Genomic DNA, 26362 nt, shown 5'->3' with positions numbered 1-26362 from the left:
AATTCCAGGCTTATGTTCCCTCAGAGCAGATCTAAGATGATGCTGGATTATTTTAGTTTTTCAGTTATGTAAAAATAGTCTGCTTAAGATCTTTGAAATTATAGAACATAAATTAGAACTAAATTTTTATGAATGGTTGATTTTTTTTTCAGCATAAACACTTGAAGAGAGGAGAGGACGATCATGCCCACATTGAAGGGAAAGATACTGCTGATTGGAAGTGCATAGATTTCGGTGAGTCTAAATGTCTTTGAACATTTTATTAAACATTTTAACATTGTTAGTTGAATGTTGGTATCAGAATTGAGCAAAATATGTAAAGCATCATGGAGTTGTGAAGGATAGGCATTATTTCTCTATTTCCTACAGGCACAGAAATAATCAGTTTTGCTGCTATTAGTGTAGATCAGTCTCTGGTGACAGGTTACTCATAGTAAAACAAAATAGTGGGTAGTTGGAAGAAATTACAAGGCCCTGTTTTGAAGGGATTCAATGTCATAGGATACAAACTGCAGGAATGGAGCTGGGGGTTTGTCAATGAGATGAAGCCCAAGAACAGTCACTTAATACACATGTACATTACTTGGATTGACACCAGCCAGCCCTTTCCTATCTATGTCACCTGATATTGTCCATTGATGAGGAATTTTGAAGTTAATGTGTATGTATACCCAGTTATCTGATCCAAGCTAGTCTTAAAGGTTTGTATATGTATGGTTTAACTTTTCAATTGCAGGCAAACTATTATTGTAATTTACAGATTTCACGATGGGCAATACTAGAATTATCATGATTAGGTGCTGGATTCCTTTAAGGAGTGGTGTTCACTCTGCTCCATGTACTATTTCAATCTGTAATTGTAAACTTTGGGGTTACGTGACTGTGTCTTTGATAATTAGGTATGGCGCACAGGGCTGAACTGAATAACTGTGCTGGGTTTAAAGATTAACAACATATTTTCAGCTAAAGCAAAGCAGCTGGAATTGTAAGCAATGTACATTTGAATAATTTTAATCTGTGTTGGATTTTGTGATCATTCGTTTTCCTTTTCCCTTCCCCACCCACAAAGGAAACATTGTCGTACATTTTATGCTACCTGAAACCAGGGAGATCTACGAACTGGAGAAACTCTGGACCTTGCGTTCCTACGATGATCAGTTTGTTAGAATACCCTCAGAAGTTCTTCCATTGGATTTTATATATGGACTAACTGATAACTGAGCAAAAATAGAGTAATTTCTAAAGGACTGCTTTGAAGTGATTTCTGAAATACCAAAGAATGAGATGGGCGAAATGAACCAATCTGTGCAGCAAATTCAGTGAAAAAGCAAAAGGCTGTCAGTTCAGGGCAAGGTGTGTGATTAGCTCAAATATATAATACACGGGTAGTTTTCTTGAGTGAACCATGTACAAATTAAGCAGCTGTTGTATAGGTTTTTTGTTTTAAAAAGTATTAAATGTACAAAGACCAAATGAGTGACTTCATATAAACAACCCCCCCCCCCCCCCAATACAAATTAATCTTCTGAAGTGCATGTGGTTCAGAATTTGAGGAGCCAATAACCTGGCAGGCTCAGGCTTGTGCATTACAGTATTTTCTCTGCTACAAGTCACATGGTCTAGTTTTGGACTGAAGTGTAGAGGAACCTTGTATAATGAATTGCTTCATAAACAAACTTCTTTCACGGCTATCCAGTCAAACAAGATTTGACTTACAAGAAACTTGTGGTAGTAATTTAGTTTTTGCTTAACATTTGTAAACAGAAATTGCTTTCAATGTTAAAAAAAAAGGAAACTTGGAGGGCACCAGAACAAGATTCATTAATGTACCCATTAAAAGACAGATACCCCCAGGTAACGAGATACTTAAAGTTCTGATCAACAGATTGTGGACACAACAACAGGACAGTGCAATTGGACTAACCTTGTTATCTGGTGGCAAATTTTACCTGGCAGACACCAAGTCACCATCTGCAGTCAACTTATCTAGTCTTGTTGGCCTGAAGCTTCACCAAAATTTCTGAACACACTGTGGGCCATCAAAGTGGTGAGGGTTTCTTAGCGAAACAAAAGACTACAGATGCTGAAGGAATGCAGCAGGCCAGGCAGCAATATATAGGAGGGAAAAGCAGAGCAGTGATAGGTGGATAATGAAGGGAAGGCAGGGTGGGCACAAGCTGGTGATAGGTAGATGCAGGGAAGAGATAGTGATGGGTATAGATGGGGGGAGACACCCCATTTTCCACCTTGGAACCTTGCAGCCTAACAGCATGAATTCCCACTTTAAGTAATCCTACCCTCTCCCCCAACCATTCCTCTTTTCTTCCCTTTTCTAGCTTCTTTTCTACCCCCCCCCTTATCTCCTTACCTTTGACCCACCCCCCCAGTGGATCTGCTCTCCCCTCCTTCCCTGCACCTGCCTATCACCACCTTCAGCCCAGACCATCTATCTGCTTTTCCCTCCTATATGTTGGGCTTTCCCTTTTCCTATCTTCAGTCCTGAAGAAGGGTCCTGACCCAAAATGTTGATCGCCTGCTTTTCTTCATGGATGTTGCCTGGCCTGCTGAGTTCCTCCAGCATCACAGTGTTTTTCAGTAGTGCAGGTTTCTCTCTTTTGCCTTATTCACAGGTCTGCATTCATTTGAAACCCAGCAGCATAGTAAACAGACAGAATTGAAATAACAAGTCTGCAAGCAAGTTTCTGCATTCGTCGTTCAGGACATTTCTTCCTTAAAGGACTCTGATTTTGACTAATGTTTTGAATGCTACAAGGTTTGTGCACAAGAACTGGTGTACAAAACAGAGAATTTAAGTGTAGACACAAGAAAGGGTCCTGATGAAGGGTCTTGGCTGAAATATTAACTGTTCATTTCACTCCAGAGATGCTGCCCGATGTACTTTGTTTCTCCAGCATTGTGTGTGTTGCTGGAGAGTTTAAAGTTTTTTTAAAAATATGCTATAGCAAGATAATTTTACTGATAAAACTAAATTCCAAGCTCATGCCAAATAGATCACAATGAGAAATAAATGCCAATACAGGAAACTAGTTAAAAGGCACTATAAATGCAAGTTATAAAATTGTGCAAGACTATTAATTCTTAAGGGAACTGAAGATGAAAGTTTTCAAAATAACCTTCCATGTTTCCTACACAAAACTGGCAAGACATGGGAATATGCTTTCCCTCCACTGGACTTATTTCAATGATTGAAAAAAAATTGCAAAAGGAAGTGCAATTTTCTTTAATACTTGCAAAACACACATAGGAGTTAAATTCTTTTATTTCATACAGAGGCATTTGACAACTGGGGCTGCATTGGGGGCACAGTATTCAGATGAACAAAAGTGAGCCAAATTAATTTTTGCTGGTATCACTTCCACTTACAGAACTACCATCAACTAAATGCCAGTTATTCCAAAATTACCAAGTGTCATTTGAAAGTGAAAATTAATGTGATCTATCCTAGTAACAATCTCACAAAAGTCCAGAAAATTAATGATACAACAGCAGCAGATCAGGCAATGTAAATGCAGCAATGAAACCAAAACCATGGAAAATCAATTTGTCAAACGTTACTCGCAAGAAAAAACAACACAAGTGGGCTCTGACCTTTCAGCCTCACGTCAATTCATTTAAGCTATTAAACAACCTTCTGTAGTTCAGTAATTTTATGTAAGAAAAACACTTGCTAACTCTACATGGAGAAGTCACTCTGCCAAAAGAATGAGAATTAATCCATTTTGCTAAAGCTACAACATAAGCTTTGAGAATTTTTCATTAGTAATGAATATATGTAGGCAAAAAAAAACACACCAGACCATTTTTAAATTGTCTAATCTGTACAAAAAAATGATCTCTGGGAACAATCAACCTATCCTATGCAGAAATGCCTCTAATTCAAATGTATCTAAGAGGTAGATCAAAAATTGATGAAGTAAATGGTTTTGCCAAGTTGTGCCCCTCTACTTCAGTGCAGCATGATGATTCTGATCATCTCATGCACAAAAAATAAATCACAAAAAAGGTTCAGAGGTAATAGCATGGCTCTGCTCAGACCACACACAGCAGTGTTTATGCACCTAATATGCACTGCCTTCATTTAAAGCACTGAGGTAGATGGAAATTGGGTTCACTCAGGAAACTGACTGGAGCATTTCAATGTTACCACAAGTTATTTTAGCTTATTCTGTTCAGACTATATATGCTGGGAGGGTGACCAAGGTATTTTCTAGCTATCAATCTGGCTTTAACATATTATTGCTATACTGGTTATTTATAGAACGTGCATAAACCCTGCTGCATTTTCATTAAGTGCAGGAAAGAGTTGAAACTGATAGTCTTCTCCATGGCTTAGTGTAGTCCACTACAGCAGCTGCATATGTAAACTATTATTTAAGAACTTCAGAATGATCAAATATTTGACTTTTCTTCTCCCCATTATGGTGATTTAAATGTGTGATTCAATAAATTCAGAGTGCACTAATAGCAAAGTTAGCCAAAGTGTACCCAGGCAGATCCAAATAGCTCTACCAGTAACTGAAGATGAAGCTTGCTCTTTGAACAGAATGGCCAAGTCCAAGTAGACCGCGTTATTATGCATCAAGATGCAGTGATGGTCAAAGGCACCAAGGGTCCATGCATTTAAAATTACCCAGTTATACTAAAAGCTAATCCATTTTTTAGCCTCTTTCCCCAACCCCAGCCTCTTGCCATCACTTCCTTGTTTTGTTCCCAAAAGTACCATCAATCAAAAAATAGGAAATTAGCAGTTTCATCCTATCTTAAAAAGAAAAAAAAATGGCATTGCTGCTATTAGTATATATATTGGCATTTTTCGGCGTCTCAAACATTCACAGAATTTTGATCAAATGATGGTGTTGTGGACCTCAGGAAAACTGAGGCTAATATCATTTATCGAATACTCCCATCAGCTAGCAGCTAGAAGCAACACATTTACATCTGTAGTTCTGTGCTGCTACTGGCTTTTAGCTGATCAAATTTTACTTTTTTATTAAAAAAATAAAATGCTTGACTATTACTTTTATAAAGTATACAAAATAAGCAGAAAAAAGGAACAATTGAGGTACTAAATGCCTGAGGTAGTTTCGTAAAATGCATAATCAATTCATGCCCTGGCCAACACCATTCAACACTTCCCTTAGGTTCTAAATGGCAGTGTTCTAGTAATCTTTGTAAAATAATCCAATTTAAAACAAAAAGCAATTTTGCATGGTGGGACAGATGCCTTAATCTTGCCAATTCCCTTAACCCCTTCCCATGAAAACTCCAGGATTTTATGACAATTGGAACTATAAGAGCAATGCCTTTTTGTAACTGGTGAAAATTAGAAGAGAAAGCTTCATTAAACCCAACATATTCAAAAATTTTGGGAAAGCTAACAAGGCAACATAAAGTTTTGAAAGTAGAACAAAAGAAGGGAAGTGAAAGGGCCCAATTTAAAGCTGGGTTTCACAAGGTTTCTTCTTGAACGCCTAAAGAATACATTCACACAAAGACAGAATTCATAGGTTGCCTGGTCCTTGAAATAGGTGACTGGGGAAGGTGTAACATATGCTTCTTTTATCAGCAACAGGTTTAACTGGCTGTGATTACACAGTCTGTCTCTCTCTTTGGTCTGGCATCTGTCTCTGTGGTAGATTGGAGATCCTGAACCTTTCACTTTCTTCGTGGTTGGGGCTGTCCACTCTGCACAATTTTCTGCTGCTGTTGTCTTTTTACTTGGGACAAAATTTCTTGAATTTTTCGCTGAGCAAGCTACAAGACAAGAAGAGATGTCAGTAACTATGAGCAAACTTGGCAAGTCTATTTTTGGGATTCTTTTAATCCAAGCACAATATGCACACTTTGAATATTCTCCCTCCCACGAATGACTAAAGTTAAAATGCCAATTGGAATTGGTTTATTATTGTCACATGTACCAAGGTACAGTGTGAAACTTGTCTTGCATAACATTCATACAGATCATTTTATTACAACAGTGCATTGAGGTAGTACAAGGTATAACAATAATGCTGAATAAAGTGTAACAGCTACAGTGCAGTGTGGGTAGACAATAAGGTGCAAGGTCATAAAGAAGTAGATTGTGAGGTCAACAATCCATCTTATCGTACTAGGGAACCATTCAATAGTCTTATAACAGTGGGACAGAAGCTGTCAAAACTAAGTCTACTGTGAACTTAAATAAAGTAATATAGTCCTTGTATTCATTATTACATATAGCTTTCAGCACATTCCTACACATGCAAAATCAAGTCAGATTTCAAAAATCTAAATTGGATTTGTGCTTCAGTCTAATGCACCTTGGTTTTTCATGTTATAAAATCATACAACATAGAACAAGTCCATCAATGGTAATGACAGCTCTCAGAGCTAACCCATTAGTGCCAACCCAAACATTTTCCCCATAGCTTAGAATAATTTTCAAAAGGAAATTGGGCAAGTACTTTTAGAGGAGAAAATTTCAGTGTCCATAATCCTTGAAGGCACTGCTTTGCAGATCTAAATCTCAATGTGTAAAAGCAATTCTCATCCTTGGGCTCTTTTACTAATCATGTTAAACATGCATCTTCTGCTCACTGACCTTTCTGCCAGAGAACATTGTTATTTCTTATTTACTGAATCAAATTTTGATGCTCTTTTCCAATCCCCCCTTAATGTTCCCTTCTCAGCTTCTCCACAAAGCCACCTATACTGATAGCAGTTCAGGTTAAAAAGCACACAACTTATGCTTGCTCCCATCCTCTGATCTCTATAAACTATGCTTTTGCAGAAATGTTTAAAATGAGAAATTCAAATGAAGCCCTAAAGCTAAATGAATAGGTAGTAAATTTGAATAAGAGTAACTGACCAAATTAAGCCATGCATGGATTTCAAAAAAGTTTGAAGAACAGAAGAAAATGGTAGTAGGAGGCCACCAAGCCCCTCAAGACTACCCTGCCATTCAATATGATCATTGGCTGATCTCAACTCCTCTTCTGTGCCAGTTCCCCTTAACACACATTCCTCAAGGGAGGACAGAACAGATGCTACAAAGTTTCACAGTTCTAATATCCAGGAAAATAAGTCAAAGTAAGAGGCTGCAGGAGGAATCACAGAACAGTACAGCACAATACAGGCCCTTTGGCCCACAATGTTGTGCTGACCTTTAAACCTCACCTAAGACTATCTAACCTCTACCTCCCCCGTATCCCTCTATTTTAACTTCCTGCATATGCTTATCTAGCAATCTCTTGAATTTGACCAATGTACCTGCCTCCACCACCACCCCAGGCAGCACATTCCATGCCCCAACCACCCTCTGGGTAAAAAACCTTCCTGATATCTCCCTTGAACTTCCCACCCATTACTTTAAAGCCATGCCCTCTCGTATTGAGCATTGGTGCCCTGGGAAAGTGGGCTGGCTGTCTATCTATTCCTCTTAATATTTTGTACACCTCTATCATGTCTCCCCTCATCCTCCTCCTCTCCAAAGAGTAAAGCCCTTGGTCTCTCCTCATAATCCATACTCTCCAAACCAGGTACCATCCTGGTAAATCTCCTGCACCCTTTCCAACACTTCCACATCCTTCCTATAATGAGGTGACCAGAACTGGACACAGTACTCTAAGTGTGGTCTAACCAGAGTTTTGTAGAGCAGCATCATTACCTCTCGGCTCCTAAACTCGATCCCACGACTTATGAAAGCTAACATCCCATATGCTTTCTTAACTACCCTATCCACCTGTGAGGAAACTTTCAGGGATCTGTGGATATGAACCCCCAGATCCCTCTGCTCCTCCACACTACCCAGAATCCTGCCATTAATTTTGTACTCCGCCTTGGAGTTTGTCCTTCCAAAGTGTACCACCTAACATTTCTCCAGACTGAACTCCGTCTGCCAGTTCTCAGCCCAGCTCTGCATTCTATCAATATCCCTCTGCAATCTTCGACAATCCTCCACATTATCCACAACACCACCACCAACCTTTGTGTCATCTGCAAACTAGCCAACCTACCCTTCCACCGCCTCAAAGTCATTAATAAATATCATGAAAAGTAGAGGTCCCAGAACCGATCCTTGTGGGACACCGCTAGTCACAGCCCTCCAATCTGAATGCACTCCCTCCACCACAACCCTCTGCTTTCTACAGGCAAGCCAATTCTGAATCCACACGGCCAAGCTTCCCTGGATCCCATGCCCTCTGACCTGCTGAAGAAGCCTACCATGTGGAACCTTGTCAAATGCCTTACTAAAATCCACGTAGACTACATGTACTGCACTACCCTCATCAATCTGTCTGGTTACTTCCTCAAAGAACACTGTCAGGCTTGCGAGACATAATCTGCCCTTCACAAAGACCATGATTCTCTAAATGCCCATAGATCATATCTCTAAGAATCCTTTCCAACAGCTTGCTCATCACAGACGTAAGGCTCACTGGTCTATAATTCCCTGGATTATCCCTACTACCTTTTTTGAATAAGGGGACAACATTTGCCACTCTCCAATCCTCCAGTACCATTCCCATGGACAACAAGGACTCAAAGATCCTAGCCAACAGTTCAACAATCTCCTCCCTTGCCTCACGAAGCAGCCTGGGGAATATTCTGTCAGGCCCCGGGGACTTATCTGTCCTAAGATTTTCTAACAGCTCCAACACATCCTCTCTCTTGGTATCTACATACTCTAGAACATTACCCTTACCAACACTGTCCTCAATGTCATCAAGGTCCCTCTCCTTGGTGAATACTGAAGGGAAGTATTCATTGAGGACCTCACCCACTTCCACAGCTTCCAGGCAATCTTCCCATCTTTGTCTCTAATCGGTCCTACCTTTACTCTCGTCATCCTTCTGCTCTTCACACAAGTGAAAAAAGCCTTGGGATTTTCCTTAACCCTACTCGCCAAGGCCTTTTCATGTCCTCTTCTTGCTCTCCTCAGCCCTTTCTTAAGTTCCTTCCTTGCTACTCTATATTCCTCATGAGCCCTATCTGACCCTTGCTGTCTACACCTTATGTATGTTGCCTTCTTCCTCCTAACTAGATGTTCCATCTCTCTTGTCACCCATGGTTCCTTCACCCTGCCATTCTTTCTCTGCCTCACCAGGACAAATTTATCCCTAACATCCTGCAAGAGATCCCTGAACAATGACAACATCTTCATAGTACATTTCCCTTAAAAAATGTCATCCCAATTTACACTCGCAAATGCTAGCCTTATAATTTGCCCTTCCTCAATTAAATATTTTCCTGTCCTCTTTGCTCCTATCCTTGTCCACGACAATGCTAAAGGTTGGGGAGCGGTGGTCAATATCCCCCCCGGATGCTCACCCACTAAGAGATGTCACCTGACCCGGTTCATTACCTAATACTAGATCTAATATGGCATTCCCTCTAGTCAGCCTGTCAACATACTGCGACAGAAATCCGTACTGGACACACTTAAACTCTGCCCCGTCTAAACCTTCGGTACTAACCAGGTGCCAATCAATACTTGGGAAGTTGAAATCTCCCATGGTAACAACCCTGTTATTCTTGCACCTTTCCAAAATCTGCCTCCCAATCTGCTCCTCAGTATCCCTGCTCACTAACCCTAACCCTGCTACCAGGGGGCCTATAGAAAAGTAGAGAACTGCTCCTTTCTAGCACAATGGCAAGACATGAAGATGGAAGAGCAAACAAGTATAATCTGGCTCACCAACAGTGTTGGGTACATTTGATAAAACATTCCAGTTCAGGATTGGATTATGTTGTCCTAGTCCAGCTCAGTACTTACTCTTGTTGATTTGTATCACTTTCAATCACCACATCCTTTTCCTGATCAATAACCACGCGTGCACAACGTAATAGATCTTTCTCCCCAATAGCCCCACCTCCAATTTTTCCTGCAAATGTCTTCGAGTTGTGTTGGGAACATGAAGAATTAAAAGCACTTGGACTCTAGTCCGCTCGGTTTTCAGTTTTATATTCTTGCAGAACCCTAGAGTATGTGATATTTTAAAGCTTGAAAGAACAGGAGTTCAAGAGAGTACTGGCCAACACAATATCATTAAAGCAGAAATACTTACACCTTTGGGAAGTTAGCCATGAGAACAAAAGGGAGTGAGCAAGAAAATGAGGTGCAAAGCTATTTTCCCCCCACAGAACATGGGAGATAGAAACATATCTAACATATTGGAGCTTTCAGAAGAGTGGAGGGTTAGGAGGGGTAAATTTGTTATATTACAGCTGGCAACAATCAGGCACCCATTTTATTCTTAGAATTCCCATCAATTCTCCTGGATTCTACCACTCACCTGGATACCAGGGGCAATTTACAGTGGCCAATTAACCTAACAACCCACACATCTTTGGGGGTGTGGGAAGAAACTCGCATGGTCACAGGAAGAACATGCAAACTGCACGCAGACAGCAGAGCTCAGGATTGCATCTGAATCACTTGAGCCTTGGAGGTAACAGCTCTATTTGCTGCACCACTACACTGTCCTAAAAGTGACTAAATTAAGTCTAGCCCTAAAAATGTTTAGCATGAATGATAAAAACACTTAACCTTAGATATTCCATTTAATTTTAGAGAAAGCAAGAGAGAAAGATCAAGGTTTAAGGCTGGTATTTGTCCAGTTGTTAAAACGTGAGGAACTGAATCTTTGTGGAACTCAGGAGTCGTCGCATCAATGAATGTTGATCAAGGCAATTTACCTATTGTAGCTCAGCCATCTGGAGAGAGCCAAAAATGAAAAAGGTTTCGGAGAAAGGGCTTTGACCCTGAAACATTAATTATGTTTCTTTTTCAACAGATACTACCTGATCTACTTAGTGTTTCCAGCATTTTCTGTTTTCATCCAGAATGAATTACAATCTTACATTTCCAACATTTTCTATCATTGCAACGTGGTTGTTGTGAATGGATGTTTTCATAATTCTGCACAAAAGACCATTTGGCTTTTGATCATTGCAGGCTTTTATTCCTCAGATGAAGATGGATGGTGGGTATTAATCAGGATCTGGTTTCCTTGCCCGTTTGACCTGATACCATAAGACTTTATTGGGTATAGAGTTTCCTCCTGCCTGTATACCCCTGTAGTGCTACCTCTGGTAGGTCTGTCTCCCAGTAAGGAGGGGTCACAACCAGGGATTGTGATGAGCCTGGCAACTACATAATCAGGTTATTGCTTAATTAATCTGTGGGAAAGCTCTTTAGGTACAAGTCCAAAGATGTTTGTAAGGAGAAGTCCAAGATTTTATTAGAACTTGCCTCGTCCAACTTTGGTGCCTAGGTTGATGCCGGGTAATCTGCATTTTATCCTGTTTTACGACTTAATGGCTTGCTCGGACATTGCAGAGGGAAATTAAGAGTCTGGAAGGACATTAGTGAGCCAAATAGGTTTTTTTTACAACAATCTGGTAGTTTTGTAATCATTACTGAGATTAGATTTTTAAAATCCCAGATTAATCATCAGATCTAAATTCCACAGTCACCATGGTGTGATTTAAACTCAAGGAATTTTTCATCTGGTAACTTTAACCACTGCACTACAAACATATTTAATTTCCCGACATCAGTCCAAAATTTACCCTTCATTATTTGCTTCACAGGATTTCTGAGTTATTGGCTAGGATAAAAGAAACATGCTCTACACAGCTGAGAACTGCCATCTTGCCCATCTTTCATGCTGCTGAAATGTCATTCCCACTAGTTTAAATGCATTTACTCATAATTAAATTGAAGATTCTCTGATATAGCAAGAACAGTGTTTTGGACTCCATCTGTGGCCAGAATAAACTAACTTTCCATAGTATTATTCACATGTTTGAGATATCTGAAAAGACTTTGCAGCCACATACAGCAGGATTTGAAGTCCATATATCATTCTTAGAAACATAGAAAAACTACAGCACAATTCAGGCCCTTCGGTCCACAAAGCTGTGCCGAACATGTCTCTACCCTAGGAATTACTAGGCTTACCCACAGCCCTCTCTTTTTCTCAGCTCCATGTACCTATCCAACAGTCTCTTAAAAGACCCTATCGTATCCGCCTCCACCACCGTTTCCGGCAGCCCATTCCATGCACTCACCACTCTGAGTAAAAAAACTTACTCCTGACATCTCCTCTACACCTACTCCCCAGCACCTTAAACCTATGTCCTCTTGTGGCCACCATTTCAGCCCTGGGGAAAAGCCTCTGACTATCCACACGATCAATACCTCTCATCATCTTATACACCTCTATCAGGTCCCCCCTCATCCTCCGTCTCTCCAAGGAGAAAAGGCCGAGTTCCCTCAACCTGCTTTCATAAGGCATGCTCCGCATTCCAGGCAGCATCCTTGTAAATCTCCTCTGCACCCTCTATATGGCTTCCACATCTTTCCTGTAGTGAGGTGACCAGAACTGAGCACAATACTCCAAGTGGGGTCTGACCAGGGACCTATATAGCTGCAACAATACCTCACGGCTCTTAAATTCAATTCTCCGATTGAAGGACAACACACCATATGCCTTCTCAACCACAGAGTCAACCTGCGCAGCCGCTTTGAGCGTCCTACGGACTTGGACCCCAAGATCCCTCTGATCCTCCGCACTGCCAAGAGTCCTACCATTAATACTATATTCTGCCATCATATTTGACTTACCAAAATGAACCACTTCACACTTACCTGGGTTGAACTGCATCTGCCACTTCTCAACCCAACTCTGCATCCTATCTATGTCCCTCTGTAACCTCTGACAGCCCTCCAAACTATCCACAACACCCCCAACCTTCGTGTCATCCGCAAACTTACAAACCCACCCCTCCAGTTCCTCATCCAGGTCGTTTATAAAAATCACAAATAGTAAGGGTCCTGGTACAGATCCGAGGTACACCAATGGTCACCGACCTCCAAGCAGAATATGACCCTTCAACAACCACTCTGCCTTCTGTGGGCCAGCTAGTTCTGGATCCACACTGCAATGTCCCCTTGGATCCCATGCCTCCTTCCTTTCTCAATAAGCCTTGCATGGGGTACCTCATCAAATGCCTTGCTGAAATCCACATATACTACATCTACTGCTCTCCCTTCATCGATGTGTTTAGTCACATCCTCAAAAAATTCAATCAGGCTCGTAAGGCAGGATCTGCCCTTGACAAAGCCATGCCGACTATTCCTAATCATATTATACCTCTCCAAATGTTCATAAATCCTGCCTCTCAGGATCTCCTCCATTAGCTTACCAACCACTGAGGTAAGACTCACTGGTCTAATTCACTGGTCTATCCCTACTCCCTTTCTTGAATAAGGGAACAACATCCGCAACCCTCCAATCTTCCAGAATCTCTCCCGTCTACATCGACAATGCAAAGATCATCGTCAGAGCTCCCTGATAGGCCCTATCCTTTCGCATCTTATCCTCTTGCTCTTCACATACTTGTAGAATGCCTTGGGGTTTTCCTTAACCCTGCCCACCAAGGCCTTCTCAGGCCCTCTTCTGGCTCTCCTAATCTCCTTCTTAAACTCCTTCCTATTAGCCTTATACTCTTCCAGATCTCTAACATTACCTAGTTCTCTGTACTTTTTGTAAGCTTTTCTTTTGCTTTTGACTAGATTTATTATAGCCTTTGTACACCACGGTTCCTGCATCCTCTCGTGACTCCTGTCTCATTGGAACATGCCTATGCAGAACTCCACACAAATATCCTCTGAATATTTGCCACATTTCTTGGTATTGGTATATTATTGTCACTTGTACCAAGGTACAGTGAAAAGCTTGTCTTACAAACTGATCGTACAGATCAATTCATTACACAGTGCAGTTACATTGAGTAGTACAAAGTGCATTGAGGAAGTACAGGTAAAAACAGTAACAGTACAGAGTAAAGTGTCACAGTAACAGAGAAAGTGCAGTGCTATAAGGTGCAAGGTCACAACAAGTGACGTGAGGTCATAGTCCATCTCATTGTATAAGGGAACCATTCAATAGACTTATCACAGTGGGGTAGAAGCTGTCCTTAAGTCTGGTGGTACGTGCCCTCAGGCTCCTGTATCTTCAACCTGATGGAAGAGGAGAGAAGAGAGAATGTCCCGGGTGGATAGGGTCTTTGATAATGCTGGCTGCTACACCAAGACAACGAGAGGTAAAGACAGAGTCCAAGGAGGGGAGTCTGGTGTCCATGATGCACTGGGCTGTGTCCACAACTCTGCAGTTTCTTGTGGTCCTGGGCAGAGCAGTTGCTGTACCAAGCCATGATACTTTCTATGGTGCATCGGTAAAAGCTGGTGAGAGTCAAAGGGGACAAACCAAATTTCTTTCCGTACTTTTCCCTGAGAACATCTGTTCCCAATTTAAATCTTCCAATTTCCTGCCTGAGAGCCTCATAATTCCCTTTACTCCAAGTAAGTGCCTTTCTAGTCTGTCTGTTCCTATCTCTCTCCAGTGCTAACATAAAGGAGATAGAATTATGATCACTATCAGCAAAATGTTCACCCACTGAGAGATCTGATACCTGACCAGGTTCATTTCCCAATACCAAATCAAGCACAGCCTCTCGTCTTGTAGGCCTATCTACATATTGTGTCAAGAATCCTTCCTGAACACACTTAAACTCCACCCTATCTAAACCCCTCACTGTCTGGAGATGCCAATCGATGTTTGGGAAATTAAAACCCCCCATCACAACTCCGTTACTCTCACACCTTTCTAGGATCTGCTTCCTTATCTGCTCCTCAATATCCCTGTTACTATTGGGCGGCCTATAAAAAACACCAAGTTATTGACCCCTTCCTGTTCCTAACCTCCACCCACAGAGACTCCGTAGACAGTCCCTCCACGACATCCACCTTTTCCACAGCCGTGACACTATCTCTGATCAACAGTGCCCCTCCCCCACCTCTTTTGCCTCCGTCCCTGTCCTTTCTGAAACATCTAAAACCCGGCACCTGAAGCAACTGTTCCAGTCCCTGAGTCATCCAAGTCTCTGTAATGGCCACCACATCATAGCTCCAAGTATTGATCCGAGCTTTAAGCTCATCCGCCTTGTTCACAATACTCCTTGCATTAAAATAGACAGGTTTGAGATGTGTCTGAGTACATCCCTTCTCTATCACCTATCGTACCTACTACTAACTTACTCTATTTGAGAGCAAAATACCTCTTCCCCAGTCTCTCCAGTTCAGATCTTGCCTGTCACTTTTGCTACATGTGGACAGATTGCCAACCTGAACATGTGATCTTTATTCATGTTGCCAAGAAATAATTTCCTAAAATTATAATTGCAGACCTGGAATCTGTACCTTGATTTAGGATGTCTAGTTACAATTTCTGACTCCATCTGCAGTGTTGGACAACATCTGGAATCTATAAATGTAATTGATCAGAAAACTTAAACTACTAACAAACTTAATTTTTCCCGGTATTTCCTACGCCTTGGATCCTTTCACCCCTTAATTTCCATTTCCTTGCAACTGTCCTGGAGCATACTGGTTTTCAACTATAGTCGTTGGCTTGCTTTCAAGATAATTAAAAAAAAATTCTTTCATGGGATCTGAATGCCACTGAGAAGGCCATCATTCATTGCCCATTCTGCACTGCCCCTGAAATAGTGTTGAGCTCCTGCCTTGAACAGCCACATTCAGTGTTGACCTAGTAATAATAAATAACCTGACAGACAATTCCAGGTCAGTATGGTGTACGACTTGGAGGGAAAGTTGCAGATATGGTGTACCCATGTGCCTACTGTATGCATCTATCTCAGGTTAGTAAAGGTCATGGGTTTGGGAGATGCTGTCAAAACCTTAGACCATGCTTCACTTTAAGCAATTTATTTCATCAGTGTCTACCTTCAGTACCACAGCTGCAGTGCATACCACAAAGAGGCATTGCAGAAATTCACTGAATCATTGAGTTCTTTTATCCTGGATGGTGCTGCACTCATCCACAGAGGTAGAGTATTCCATCAACAACTAATTTGTATCTTGTGCATTCTCCCACTACATCATCTACGAGTCAGATACTCAGCCTCTTAAATGCTTCTGTAGTCAGTGAATTTATGGTCGTTCTATTAGTTTTCTGTACAATGATCATGAGGGCCATAGACAGGGTGAATGTGCACCGTCTTTTTCCCAGGGTTGGGGAAATCAAGAATTAGAGGACACAGGATTATGGTGAGAGGGGAGAGATTTACTAGTAACCCGAAGGGCAACTTTTTCCACCCAGAAGATGGTCAGTATATGGATCGAGCTGCCAGAGGAAGTGGTTGAGGCAGGTATATTAACAACATTTAACAAGGAACTCAGACAGGTACATGGATAGGAAAGATTTATAAGGATATGGGCCAAAACCTGGCAAATGGAACTAGCTTAGGTGGGAATCTTGGTCGGAATGGACTAGTTGGGCCGAAGGGCCTGTTTTGGTGCTGTATGGCCTCTGGTGGATTGGTGGTGGCTTGAATTTTTGATTAGTGTACTGGTCTTGGTTTGAGCAAGGACAAGGAGTTTTAGACTAGCCAAATTTTATGGAGGGTGGAAAATGGAGGTCTGGCCAAGATAGTATTGATTTAAAAAAAGTGATGGAAAAATGATTTCAGATGATAGGTTGAAGCAGAGGGGGACAGTCTTAGAGCTGAGAATATGGGGCCAGAAGCTCAGTTTAGTAAAATGGTATGGTTCAGTCTGACATAACAGTAAGCATGGAGAAGAATTGGTGGCAAGGGCAAACTTAAGGGTCAAGGCTTCTCAACATTTAACTGGAAGAAATTTTTGTTTATCTAATACCAGACATCAGATAAACAGCATCACAAATCAGTGGATGAGATAGCTAGTGGTGACTTGCAGCTGAATGTTGAGAATGACATGCAATATCTGATGTTTTGGATGAGTTTGTCCCAGGATTGCATGTTGATAAGAAAAATAATTGGCATAAAGTTAGATCTCAGGATAACAGTGTGGGTGTTGTGGCAGTGGGGAATGAAGCCACTGTAGGAGACTATAGCCAGAGAGCAGCTATATAACCAAGAAGCCAGGCAACAAGTGGATGGTATTAACTGCAGACAAGACAAATACTGTAGTTTTCATATGATAGATTTATGCTTGCACAGTTCAGAAATTCTGAAAAAAGCCAGAATTTCTGAAATTAATTTGGAATCAAACTTGTGGCTTGGTTATGCCTCCAAAGCTAAAGGGTTTCTTAGTTTCATCACAACATGACATTAGAACTTATCCACTTTGAAATTACGTTTGTATTTATGTTATCACCAATTCAGCTCAAATGGTCTTAAAAACGGTCAAATAAACGATCTGCCAGATAAAAAGTTGAACATCGTGCAACAGATTCCACCTGCCCAGTAGAGACATAATACCACAAAATATTTTATGGCACTTTTTTTTTAAAAATGCTCCTTGTAGAAATACAAATCAATACAGAAATTAAATCACAGGAATAAAATCTTACCTGACTTGCAAAGAAGTGACCAGTTATTTTTTACAATAACCTGATCATTTTCATCCGGCATTTGATCCCGAGGAACCACCACTTCTGCACTTGTCAGGTCTGAAGCTCATTTACCTTTCAGAAAACAAAGAATACTTTTCACTCATTTACAAAAATTCAATGCTGACCCGACTTTAAAGATATATTATGCCAGTACTTTTCCAGAGCACATTTAACCTTCTGAAGTGCTTAGCCCAGTTGTGACTATTTTTATTTAAGCTATGCCCTTTCCCACAATGTTGAGCAAGATAATGTTTACATAATTTTAAGGTGATTCGAGGAAGATAAGGGTGATGTCAGGGGTAAGTTTTTTTTAAAGAAAAGAAAACAGAGTGGTGGGTGCGTGGAACACACCGTCGGCAGAGGTTTTGGGGGCAGATACATTAGGGACATTTAAGAGACTCTTAGACATATGAATGATAGAGAAATGGGGAGCTATGTGGGAGGGAAGGGTTAGATAGATCTTAGAGCAGGATAAAATGTCGGCAGAACATTGTGGCCCAAAGGGCCTGTACTGTGCTGTAATGTTCTATGTTCTATAAATGAAATAATTTAGAATGCAAATGACAAATAACGCCAGCCTTAAAACAGAAGCCACATTTGAGTGCTCAAGGTAATCCACGTAGTAGGTTTGCTTTACAGGATATGGACGCAAGTGACTTTAAACATCAGAAATTGAAGCTGAATTGTTTTAAAAAGGACAAGACTTGTTATGCAGTTACTCAACAGTCACTATTACAGAAGACCATTCAGTACAGGAAAAGAGGTTATGAAGACAACCTCAGGACAGATGTAAAAACTGGAATCAATAGTAAGCAATTGCAGCTATTAACAGAGATGGAATTGAAGAAAATTAAGGGGATGAATATTTTAAAAAATTGTACACAGATCTCCTCAACAACGCCATATGAAAGAACCCCAACTAGGCCTTGTAATGAGTAATGAACCACAGGAGATGAGGGGAAAAAACAAAATAGTATTTGAAATACAAAATGTTTAAAATAAAAATTGAGCAATTACAGACAATACAAGGACAAGAAGGGGGAAGAAAAGTTTCCAAATATAAAACTAAGCAAAATAGTGGCGAACATCAATGCAATTCCCAATTTCGCTGAAAGGCAATGGAACCAACCCAACAAACTACAAATCAACTAGCTTAGTATTAGTAGGTAATAATGTTTTTCCACTATATCTCAGTACATCTGACAATAATAAATCAATTACCAATGTGCTGGAGCCTTTGCTAAGATGATCAGATAACAAAAAAAATTAAGGCAGAGACTGCATGAGATTGTGCTGACAATTAATGGCTGTCCTGTACAGAAGCACCAGCTTAGCTGCAGTGCATGTGTCAACACACTCCATCATTAAAGTACAGAGTGCACTGCTGCACCTGGACTTACCAATAAGCCCAGAGGTTCTGTAATGTACTGAATTTTGGGGTCAGATGCACCAGCCATGACCACCACATCTAGCATGACCCCAATCACTCAAAAGGGTTGCAGACCTTCACTAAAATGGAAGTAATGAGGTTTTTTTCCTTAAATATTAAAATTTACACAAGCTTTTTTTTAAATCCAACTTAAATGTATTGCAAATATCTGATCACCAAGGATATTTGGAAATACTTTTGAGGGCATCAACTGTCAGAAGGCCTCGAGGGGGACAGATTGGTGGAATGGAGTTCAGTTTTTGCTGCTTGTGGCTACGGTGCTGCTTGTGTACAGCTTCTGCTTTGTGGCGGCAGAACATCAGGCATCACGCAGCTACAACCGGTAACTGCAGGAACCCTTTGAGGGGTGAACACAAGCTGACCAAATAAAAATCAGAAATATTCAGCGCAGATTTATAAAAAGGGTGGAATTTGACACAAGTTGGGTGTTGTATTTTCGATATCTGCTGATGATATAAAACTAAGTATAATGTGAAACAAATAATATGGTCTCATACAAGTATGCAGAGCAAGTTTGTAAATGACATCCTCATTTATACCGAAAGCCACAAAGCAGATTTACTTGATAGCCCAAGTACACTTACAATCATGCCCCAGCACTCACCGTTTTGCCTCCTTTCCCAATAACTCTCCCAGCAGCATGGGATGGCACTTTGATATGGGTCTCTAATTTCACTTCTTCTTTGGGTCCAAAGAAGTTCTCTTCCTTCAGTTTACTATAGATTCTTCCTTGAGCCTAAAGAACAAAAGATACTTCTCATTCAAAACCAGAGCTTGCTTTGTTACACTGACATCAAAATATCTTTATTGCAATCTTTGAGGCTGGATGCAGTTGTAATTTTATCAGTCCCCAATTCAATAATCAAAATGACCATGGAGGATATTTAGCACAAAGATCAGAACTTTGGATCTTATTTCAAATTTAAATCGAGCTTGAATTTGTAGAAAACTTGTATCACCAACCTTTATAATAATGCAAAATTTCCAGGAGGATACAGATCAACCAATAAATGATAATATTAGATATACCAGGTTGTGATTGGCTGGCACTTTGCCACTGTAGGGTGACACTCAGGAAAAATATTGGACAATGATTTCTCATAACATTGCCCCACATTAAAGTCAGTGTTGAGTTCAAATCTGCTAAACTAATGCCACTAATTGCCACAGCTAGTTTGAGCATTGCAGAATGACACTGGGAGGCTTAGATCATTACAGTATTCAAATGCACAACAGGTTACACAAACAATAACATTTACATAAACTTATTCCAAAAACACAATTGGAATCTTAATTTTCAAGTGAGAACAGTTTTTCATTACCTGTGGACATTCATATTTTCCTCCCCAATGATTATTTTTATATTATTTAGCTTAGATTGCAAGATGTGACTTGCATGCATTTCAGGAGTTTGCCTTGTACACAGAAGAGTCCTTACATAATGCCATTTACACAGTTTCCATGATCATTTACCTTAAACTGAGCTTCAGGCTGGCCTGTGATAATCACCATCCGTTGTTTAGCATCCGGACCTTCTGCAGGAGCGATCTGCAATAAAACACTTATGAATACCAATAATGCCTTTAAATGAAATTATCATGTACAGAACAATAAAAGTAAGCTTTTCATTATATCTGTTAATACATGTACTAATGCATATGACACACTCAACTTCAACTTTGTATAGCTTCTGCAACACACAATCAAAACCCAAGATGCTTCACTGAAATGATATTGAGCTACACACCAAACCATAAAAGGAGACATTTGTGTAATTGACCAAATGTTTCATCAGAGAGATAGGCTGAGGAACATATTGAAACATTAGAAAGAAGTGGAGTGGTTTCAGAGCCTAGGAAGCAGAGGCATGACCACCATTAAATTAAAAAACTGTGGCCAGAAAAGGAACTGCATGGATCACAGAGCTGGAAGAGATTACAAGACATGGCAGGAAGAACTTGACAACACGAGTAAGGAATTTAAAAAAAAGAGATATTGCTTAGTCAAAAGCCAAAGTCATCAAAGAATGGGAGTGAGAGACAAGAGGGACCTGCTGCAGGTTACAACACAGTGTGATGGATGTCAAATGCACCTTGGAATAGATAAGCCTAGAAGCAGCAAATGCATGGACGATGGTGTCAGCAGCAGTGAGCTGAAGCTAGGGCAGTGGAGTGATCTTACAGGAGGTGGAATATCTCGTTAGAAGGCATTTTGCTCATTCAGTACAGGATGTCAATTATGGCACAAGACAATTTAAAGACAAATGGAGTCAAGGGCATTGGTGGCGAGCTATCAACATGCATTCCAAAACCAGTGCCAAAACCAATGCTGTATTTTCAGATGACAATGCAAGGGCAAGTGTGCAGATGAGAAATGAGGGCCGGGACTGATCCCCTCAGATTCCAGAGATAATGGTGCAGATGAAGGAAAGCAATACAGCCAAAGTTAACTGCCCAGGAAAAGTAGTCCAGGCCTTATTCTGGTTAGTACAGTCATTGGAATTGATTTTAACCATTTCACCAGAAGCATATACATTTCCCCAGCAATTAAACATGATTTAACATCTGGAACCTGGAATTCAATTTGATACAATGTACTCCATTTTGATTCCTGAACTAACCACAATCTATTGATCAGCTACCTACATATCTGTTTCTCAAAGCTACTACATCCCCATGCACTCTGTAAATCAAGGTGAATGTTCAAGAATGTGGTTTAAATGAAGCACATTTCAAGTTATCCAACAGTTTGAATTTGCCTCTACTCCAAAAAGCTGCAAAGTTACTTCACACAAACTATTACCATACGATAAAATGTTATAAAAACAAGTGATCAAAATCTTATCCAGCAAGGTAAATCATAGAGATAGGTGATTACAGAAGAAGTTCCAAAGCTTAGCATTTAGGTTGAAGACAGCTGTCAAATGGCGAAGAAAATCATCAATGCAGAAGAGACTTCAACCCATCACTTATATAACTATATTCAAGGTAGGTCAATATTGTTATTTTATGAATGGTCAAGTTATGACCAAAATGTGAAAGTCAGGGGGTCATAATGAATCATACTGGCACACGGACAAATACAACAACAAAACTAAATGTCAGTTTTTCATGCTAGTGCAGCACTTTAATTCCGCATTTCCAAAAATGGAGATATCAGAGGAAGTTTTTTTTTACCCAGAGAGTGATTGGGGCATGGAATGCGCTACCTGGGGTGGTGGTGGAGGCAGGTACATTGGTCAAATTCAAGACATTGCTAGATAAGCATATGGAGGAATTTAAAATAGAGGGATATGGGGGAGGTAGAAGTTAGATAGTCTTAGGCGAGGTTTAAAGGTCGGCACAAAATCATGGGCCAAAGGGCCTGTATTGTGCTGTACTGTTCTATGATTGCAATTTACTTTGTTGAATAACTCAAACAGTGCTGTTATAGCAAATTTCAACACAATTTAACAGTTACCTTAATGGAAGCTGCCGCATAGCGGGAAAGTTGTTTGATATGTTGCCCTTTCTTGCCAATAATTGCGCCTACAGCCAGGGCAGGGATGAAGACATGAACGGTTTCAGATTCGGACTGTTGCTGCAGTTAATACAGAGTCATTATATACTTGTAATAATGGTTAATTAATTAGCTTATGATTCATAAGCAACTTTTATACAAGAAACATTTGCACACAATTCCACCTACAAGAACCATCTTCACTTGTCATCTTATGCAATTTACTTTCCCTATTCTCACCACCGCCATAAACACAAAACAAGGTCTTTCAAAACCAAGTCAAAGTTTCAGTACTTTTTTTTTAAGAAAAAAAGACCTCAACAGCTAAAGCTACAGACCCAATAATGGGAATTGGTTCGATGTTGATTTTATTGCTCAAAAATTGCTTATCTTTAATAATGTATTTCTTGTTTACAACAGTAATCGACTTTGAAATATTTAATTGTCTGCAGAGCACCCTGGGCTGTTGCAAGTTCATGAAATATAATCAACTGATGCTGGGCAATTAAGAACACGGGGAAAATGGTTTCTGTTACAACCCAATGCATAAAACTGAACATCTATTCCCAGATGTGTCGAAACACTGCTCATTGATTATCAATTGCTCCCACAATGCATGCTGATCTATTGGAAGACAAGACTTTATGCAAGGGTTGATACAAATCTGGAAGCCAAGCACATGCCATTTTCCTGACTTTACAGTGACAAAAACATAATGGCCTTTCCTAGACAGCTGAAGATAGGGATAGTGGGAGCTTCTTTTAAAGCCACTGGAAACCTTGAAAATAGCGCTGTGTCACATGGGAAAATTCCAGGCTATTGGTTTAATTAAGACTGCTTTGAAATTAAAATATTCATGCAACATTCAAGGATAATGTATATCCTGTGACTATTTAATTTTGCAAAAGATTGGTTTTATCATCTGAGTAAAAGAAATTACTGCTGTATTAAACAACTTGAAGTATGCAGAATAGAAGTTCAACCCAAATCTTAATTATAGTACTGACAGATAGGCCAGGGATTCAAGATGTGGGAACCTCAAGAACTCTGGCTTTTCATTGATGAAAGCTATTTTCAGGAGACTCATCAACATGAAAGGGTGTTCTTAAAATAAATGTGATTTTCACGTAAGGTAGCGAGGAAATCCAGGAATGAAAGCAAGCACTTATTCAACTCAGCATAACTGAAGTCCAATTTTAGATGACACATTAAACCAAGGTCACATCTACCCTCTTGATACAATGCAAAAGATCCCAGAGTGCTGTTCAAATATCAGTGGTTTTCTCTGGGTGCCTGGACTCGCATCTATTCCTTGTACCATAAAAACAGCTAAACTGCCCCTTATTTCGTGCTGTTTTGGATTCTTGCCACAGATCTCTTTAAGTCTCCTATATAATAAAGATCATTGATACTGTCCCTGGATACTGTCTCTGTGGAGTTTATGTGTTTTCTGTGTCTGTGTAGATTTTCCCCAGTTACTTCAGTTTGCTCCCACATCCCAAAAGACGTTAATAGACGACTGTAAATTACCCCTAATGTAGGTTGGTGGTAGGAGAATCAATGGAAGAATAGGTTATGGGGAAATAAGTGGGGGAATGGAACCAATAGGAGCTGGCATAGATACAATGGGCTGAATGGCCTACTCCTACATTGTATGAAAATATGTACAGGGGATGCTGTCAAACATCCCCAGTCCCTTAAAGACACCAAGTTCTACCTTTTGTTAAATGGCAAATTGAAGAGATTTGAGAAAGTATGCCATAACAAATCACTATATACAGCTGAAAGAGAAACAGAACCCACTTTCATAAAACTCAGAACACTCTCTCAAGAAATCTCAAGATTTGGCAAGTTCAGGTGAGAGTTTCTTTTTATATATTATATACACAAGATTTTAAGCTTCCCTGCTCATTTCCTACGAAGTAGATGGAACTTAAGGATGGATAGGTTATCCACATACCTATAACCACAGATTATGGAAATTTAAAAAAGTTTACTCATCCCAAACTTCACATAGCACCTATTATACCATTTGAAATAACTGCATGTTAAAAAATTATAACCTTTTGGATTTATATTAATTCCAAACATTTACACCCCACTTACTCAAAAGAGTTCAGGCAATTTAATACAAACACCATCCATGCCACAACAACGTCACACAAAGATTTAGGTTCGTTGTTTCTTTCCCGTTCCCAAATGCCACCCAAAATAAGAAAAAACACAATTTCATATATATCCACTTCTATAAACCTTGAGTGCATGCTGTTCCCTCTCCCATATTTATTGGTTTTCCTAGAATACAGTTCCTCTGGAATGCTCTCCAGCTCACTTTACCTAGTCACTTTCATATTTTCACAACTATTACAAAACCCTTTTTTACAAAAATAGTCTGCCTTGCATCTTGATTCTCCCGCTGCATCATCCTTTATGTTCCCTTTCCTTCAATATGAAGCATCCAAGTATTTTCTCCTGCAAGTGGTACTGTATTCTCAATTCAAATCACCATTGATCTTTCTTTCAACTTCCTTGCTAGCTCAGATGCAAATCTTTCCTGAATAAAGAGTTCATTTTTGTGTATCCCCATATCATTTACTATACAATGTCATTATGGCACCATTCCTGGTTTCAGCACTTCCAGCTTCTCCACCCTTCTTTATGACCAACCTTCCAAATCAGTGTCTTCCTTGGGCTACCTCCTTCCAGTTCTGCTCACCAATAGGAACAGGTCGAGCTTGCACTGAGGTTCAGTAAGGTTGTGTCTCCTCAGTATCAATATTCCACCTTAAATATATTCAATGACTCCACTTTCTCAGCTGAGGCGGAGAACTCCAAGAATTCACAATCCGCAGAAGAAATTTCTTCTCATCTCCATACAAAGTGGGCAACCTTGTTCTGAAACTATGCCCTGTTATTTTGGTCACCACAACTAGGGGAAACATCCTCTCAGCATTCAGACTTTCAGGCCCCCTCCAAGAATCAATAAGATCACTGCACATTAATTTATAGCCCAATTAATTTAGGCACAAGCTGGTCAACTTTTTTTATTGATTGATATCTTTATTAATCACATGTACATCAAAACCCACAGTGAAATGCATCTTTTGCGTAGTGTTACTCCTTATAGACAACAGCCAGGGTTGCTGGCCTGTAAAGCATTATGTTAACTGCTACACTACTGTGCCTGCACGGTACATTAACCCCTTCACTCCTAATGAATCTTTTCTGCATGGTCTTCTTAAATACGGAGACCAAAAGACTACTACTCCTGGTGGGGCCTCACCAGTGCCTTGTCATAGTTGTATCAGAACTTTGCTGCTTTTATATATTCCATACATTCAAAGCCAAAGCATCCTTAGGGAAGAGTGGCCCTATTTTACTTTGCACTTTAGTGATGATGTACTTTAACCTGAAACTAGGCTCTTAAATCCAATAAAGAAAACCATGAAGGAAAGTTGGTTGTAGTTGATTAGGAAAATGACATATGATGGTAGATGGGCAATAACAAGCATTTAAGGAAAAAATGAATAATTTGAAGAAATATTCCATTAAGGCAAAACAAAAACAAATAGGAAAAGTGGTCGATCAGAGGCTGATAGTATAAAAAAGGTTGAACTAAATCTATGGAAGAGGCTTATAAGGTTATCAGAAATAATAGAAGGCTTGAGGACCAACAGCATTTCAGAACTCAGTAAAGGAGGACTGAAAAATTGATAAAGCAAGACAGAAGTGCAAGTGGGCAAAAAACACGAGAACAGGCTGTAAAGAGCTTCCATAGGTATGTAACAACGAAAAAACTAGCAAGGGTAAATGTGCATTCATTGCGGAGAGAGATGGAAAATTTTATAATGACTAATGAAATAATTGGTTGACTCCTGAGATTTCCTTATGTCAGGCTTCTCAGAAAACAAAAAACTTGCCAGAAATACAGAAATAAAGTCCAACTTGA

The 26362-nt window shown here is 40.0% G+C and overlaps 2 protein-coding genes across 3 annotated transcripts in view; one reads left to right on the top strand and one right to left on the bottom strand.

Annotated features, from left to right (window-relative positions):
- Nucleotides 1-1501, top strand: part of malsu1 (mitochondrial assembly of ribosomal large subunit 1) — a 30721-nt gene extending 29220 nt beyond the window's left edge. Inside the window, exons 3-4 of one of the 2 annotated variants that reach the window (XM_052015409.1) lie at nt 153-234; nt 1070-1501. In XM_052015409.1, coding sequence (XP_051871369.1) covers nt 153-234; nt 1070-1221 — 234 coding nt within the window. In that variant the 3' untranslated portion in view covers nt 1222-1501. The remainder of the gene's footprint in view (nt 1-152; nt 235-1069) is intronic. The other variant, XM_052015410.1, reaches the window with a different exon arrangement.
- A 185-nt stretch (nt 1502-1686) lies between these two features.
- Nucleotides 1687-26362, bottom strand: part of LOC127570160 (insulin-like growth factor 2 mRNA-binding protein 3) — a 119677-nt gene continuing 95001 nt past the window's right edge. The window contains 5 exon segments of the mRNA XM_052015408.1: nt 1687-5775; nt 17424-17537; nt 19520-19651; nt 20389-20463; nt 22375-22494. Coding sequence (XP_051871368.1) covers nt 17517-17537; nt 19520-19651; nt 20389-20463; nt 22375-22494 — 348 coding nt within the window. The 3' untranslated portion in view covers nt 1687-5775; nt 17424-17516.

Source organism: Pristis pectinata, chromosome 5 (assembly GCF_009764475.1).
Source record: "Pristis pectinata isolate sPriPec2 chromosome 5, sPriPec2.1.pri, whole genome shotgun sequence".
Classification (NCBI taxonomy): domain Eukaryota; kingdom Metazoa; phylum Chordata; class Chondrichthyes; order Rhinopristiformes; family Pristidae; genus Pristis; species Pristis pectinata.
Note: the sequence above shows the minus strand (reverse complement) of the source record. Positions and strands in the feature narration are given on the sequence as shown.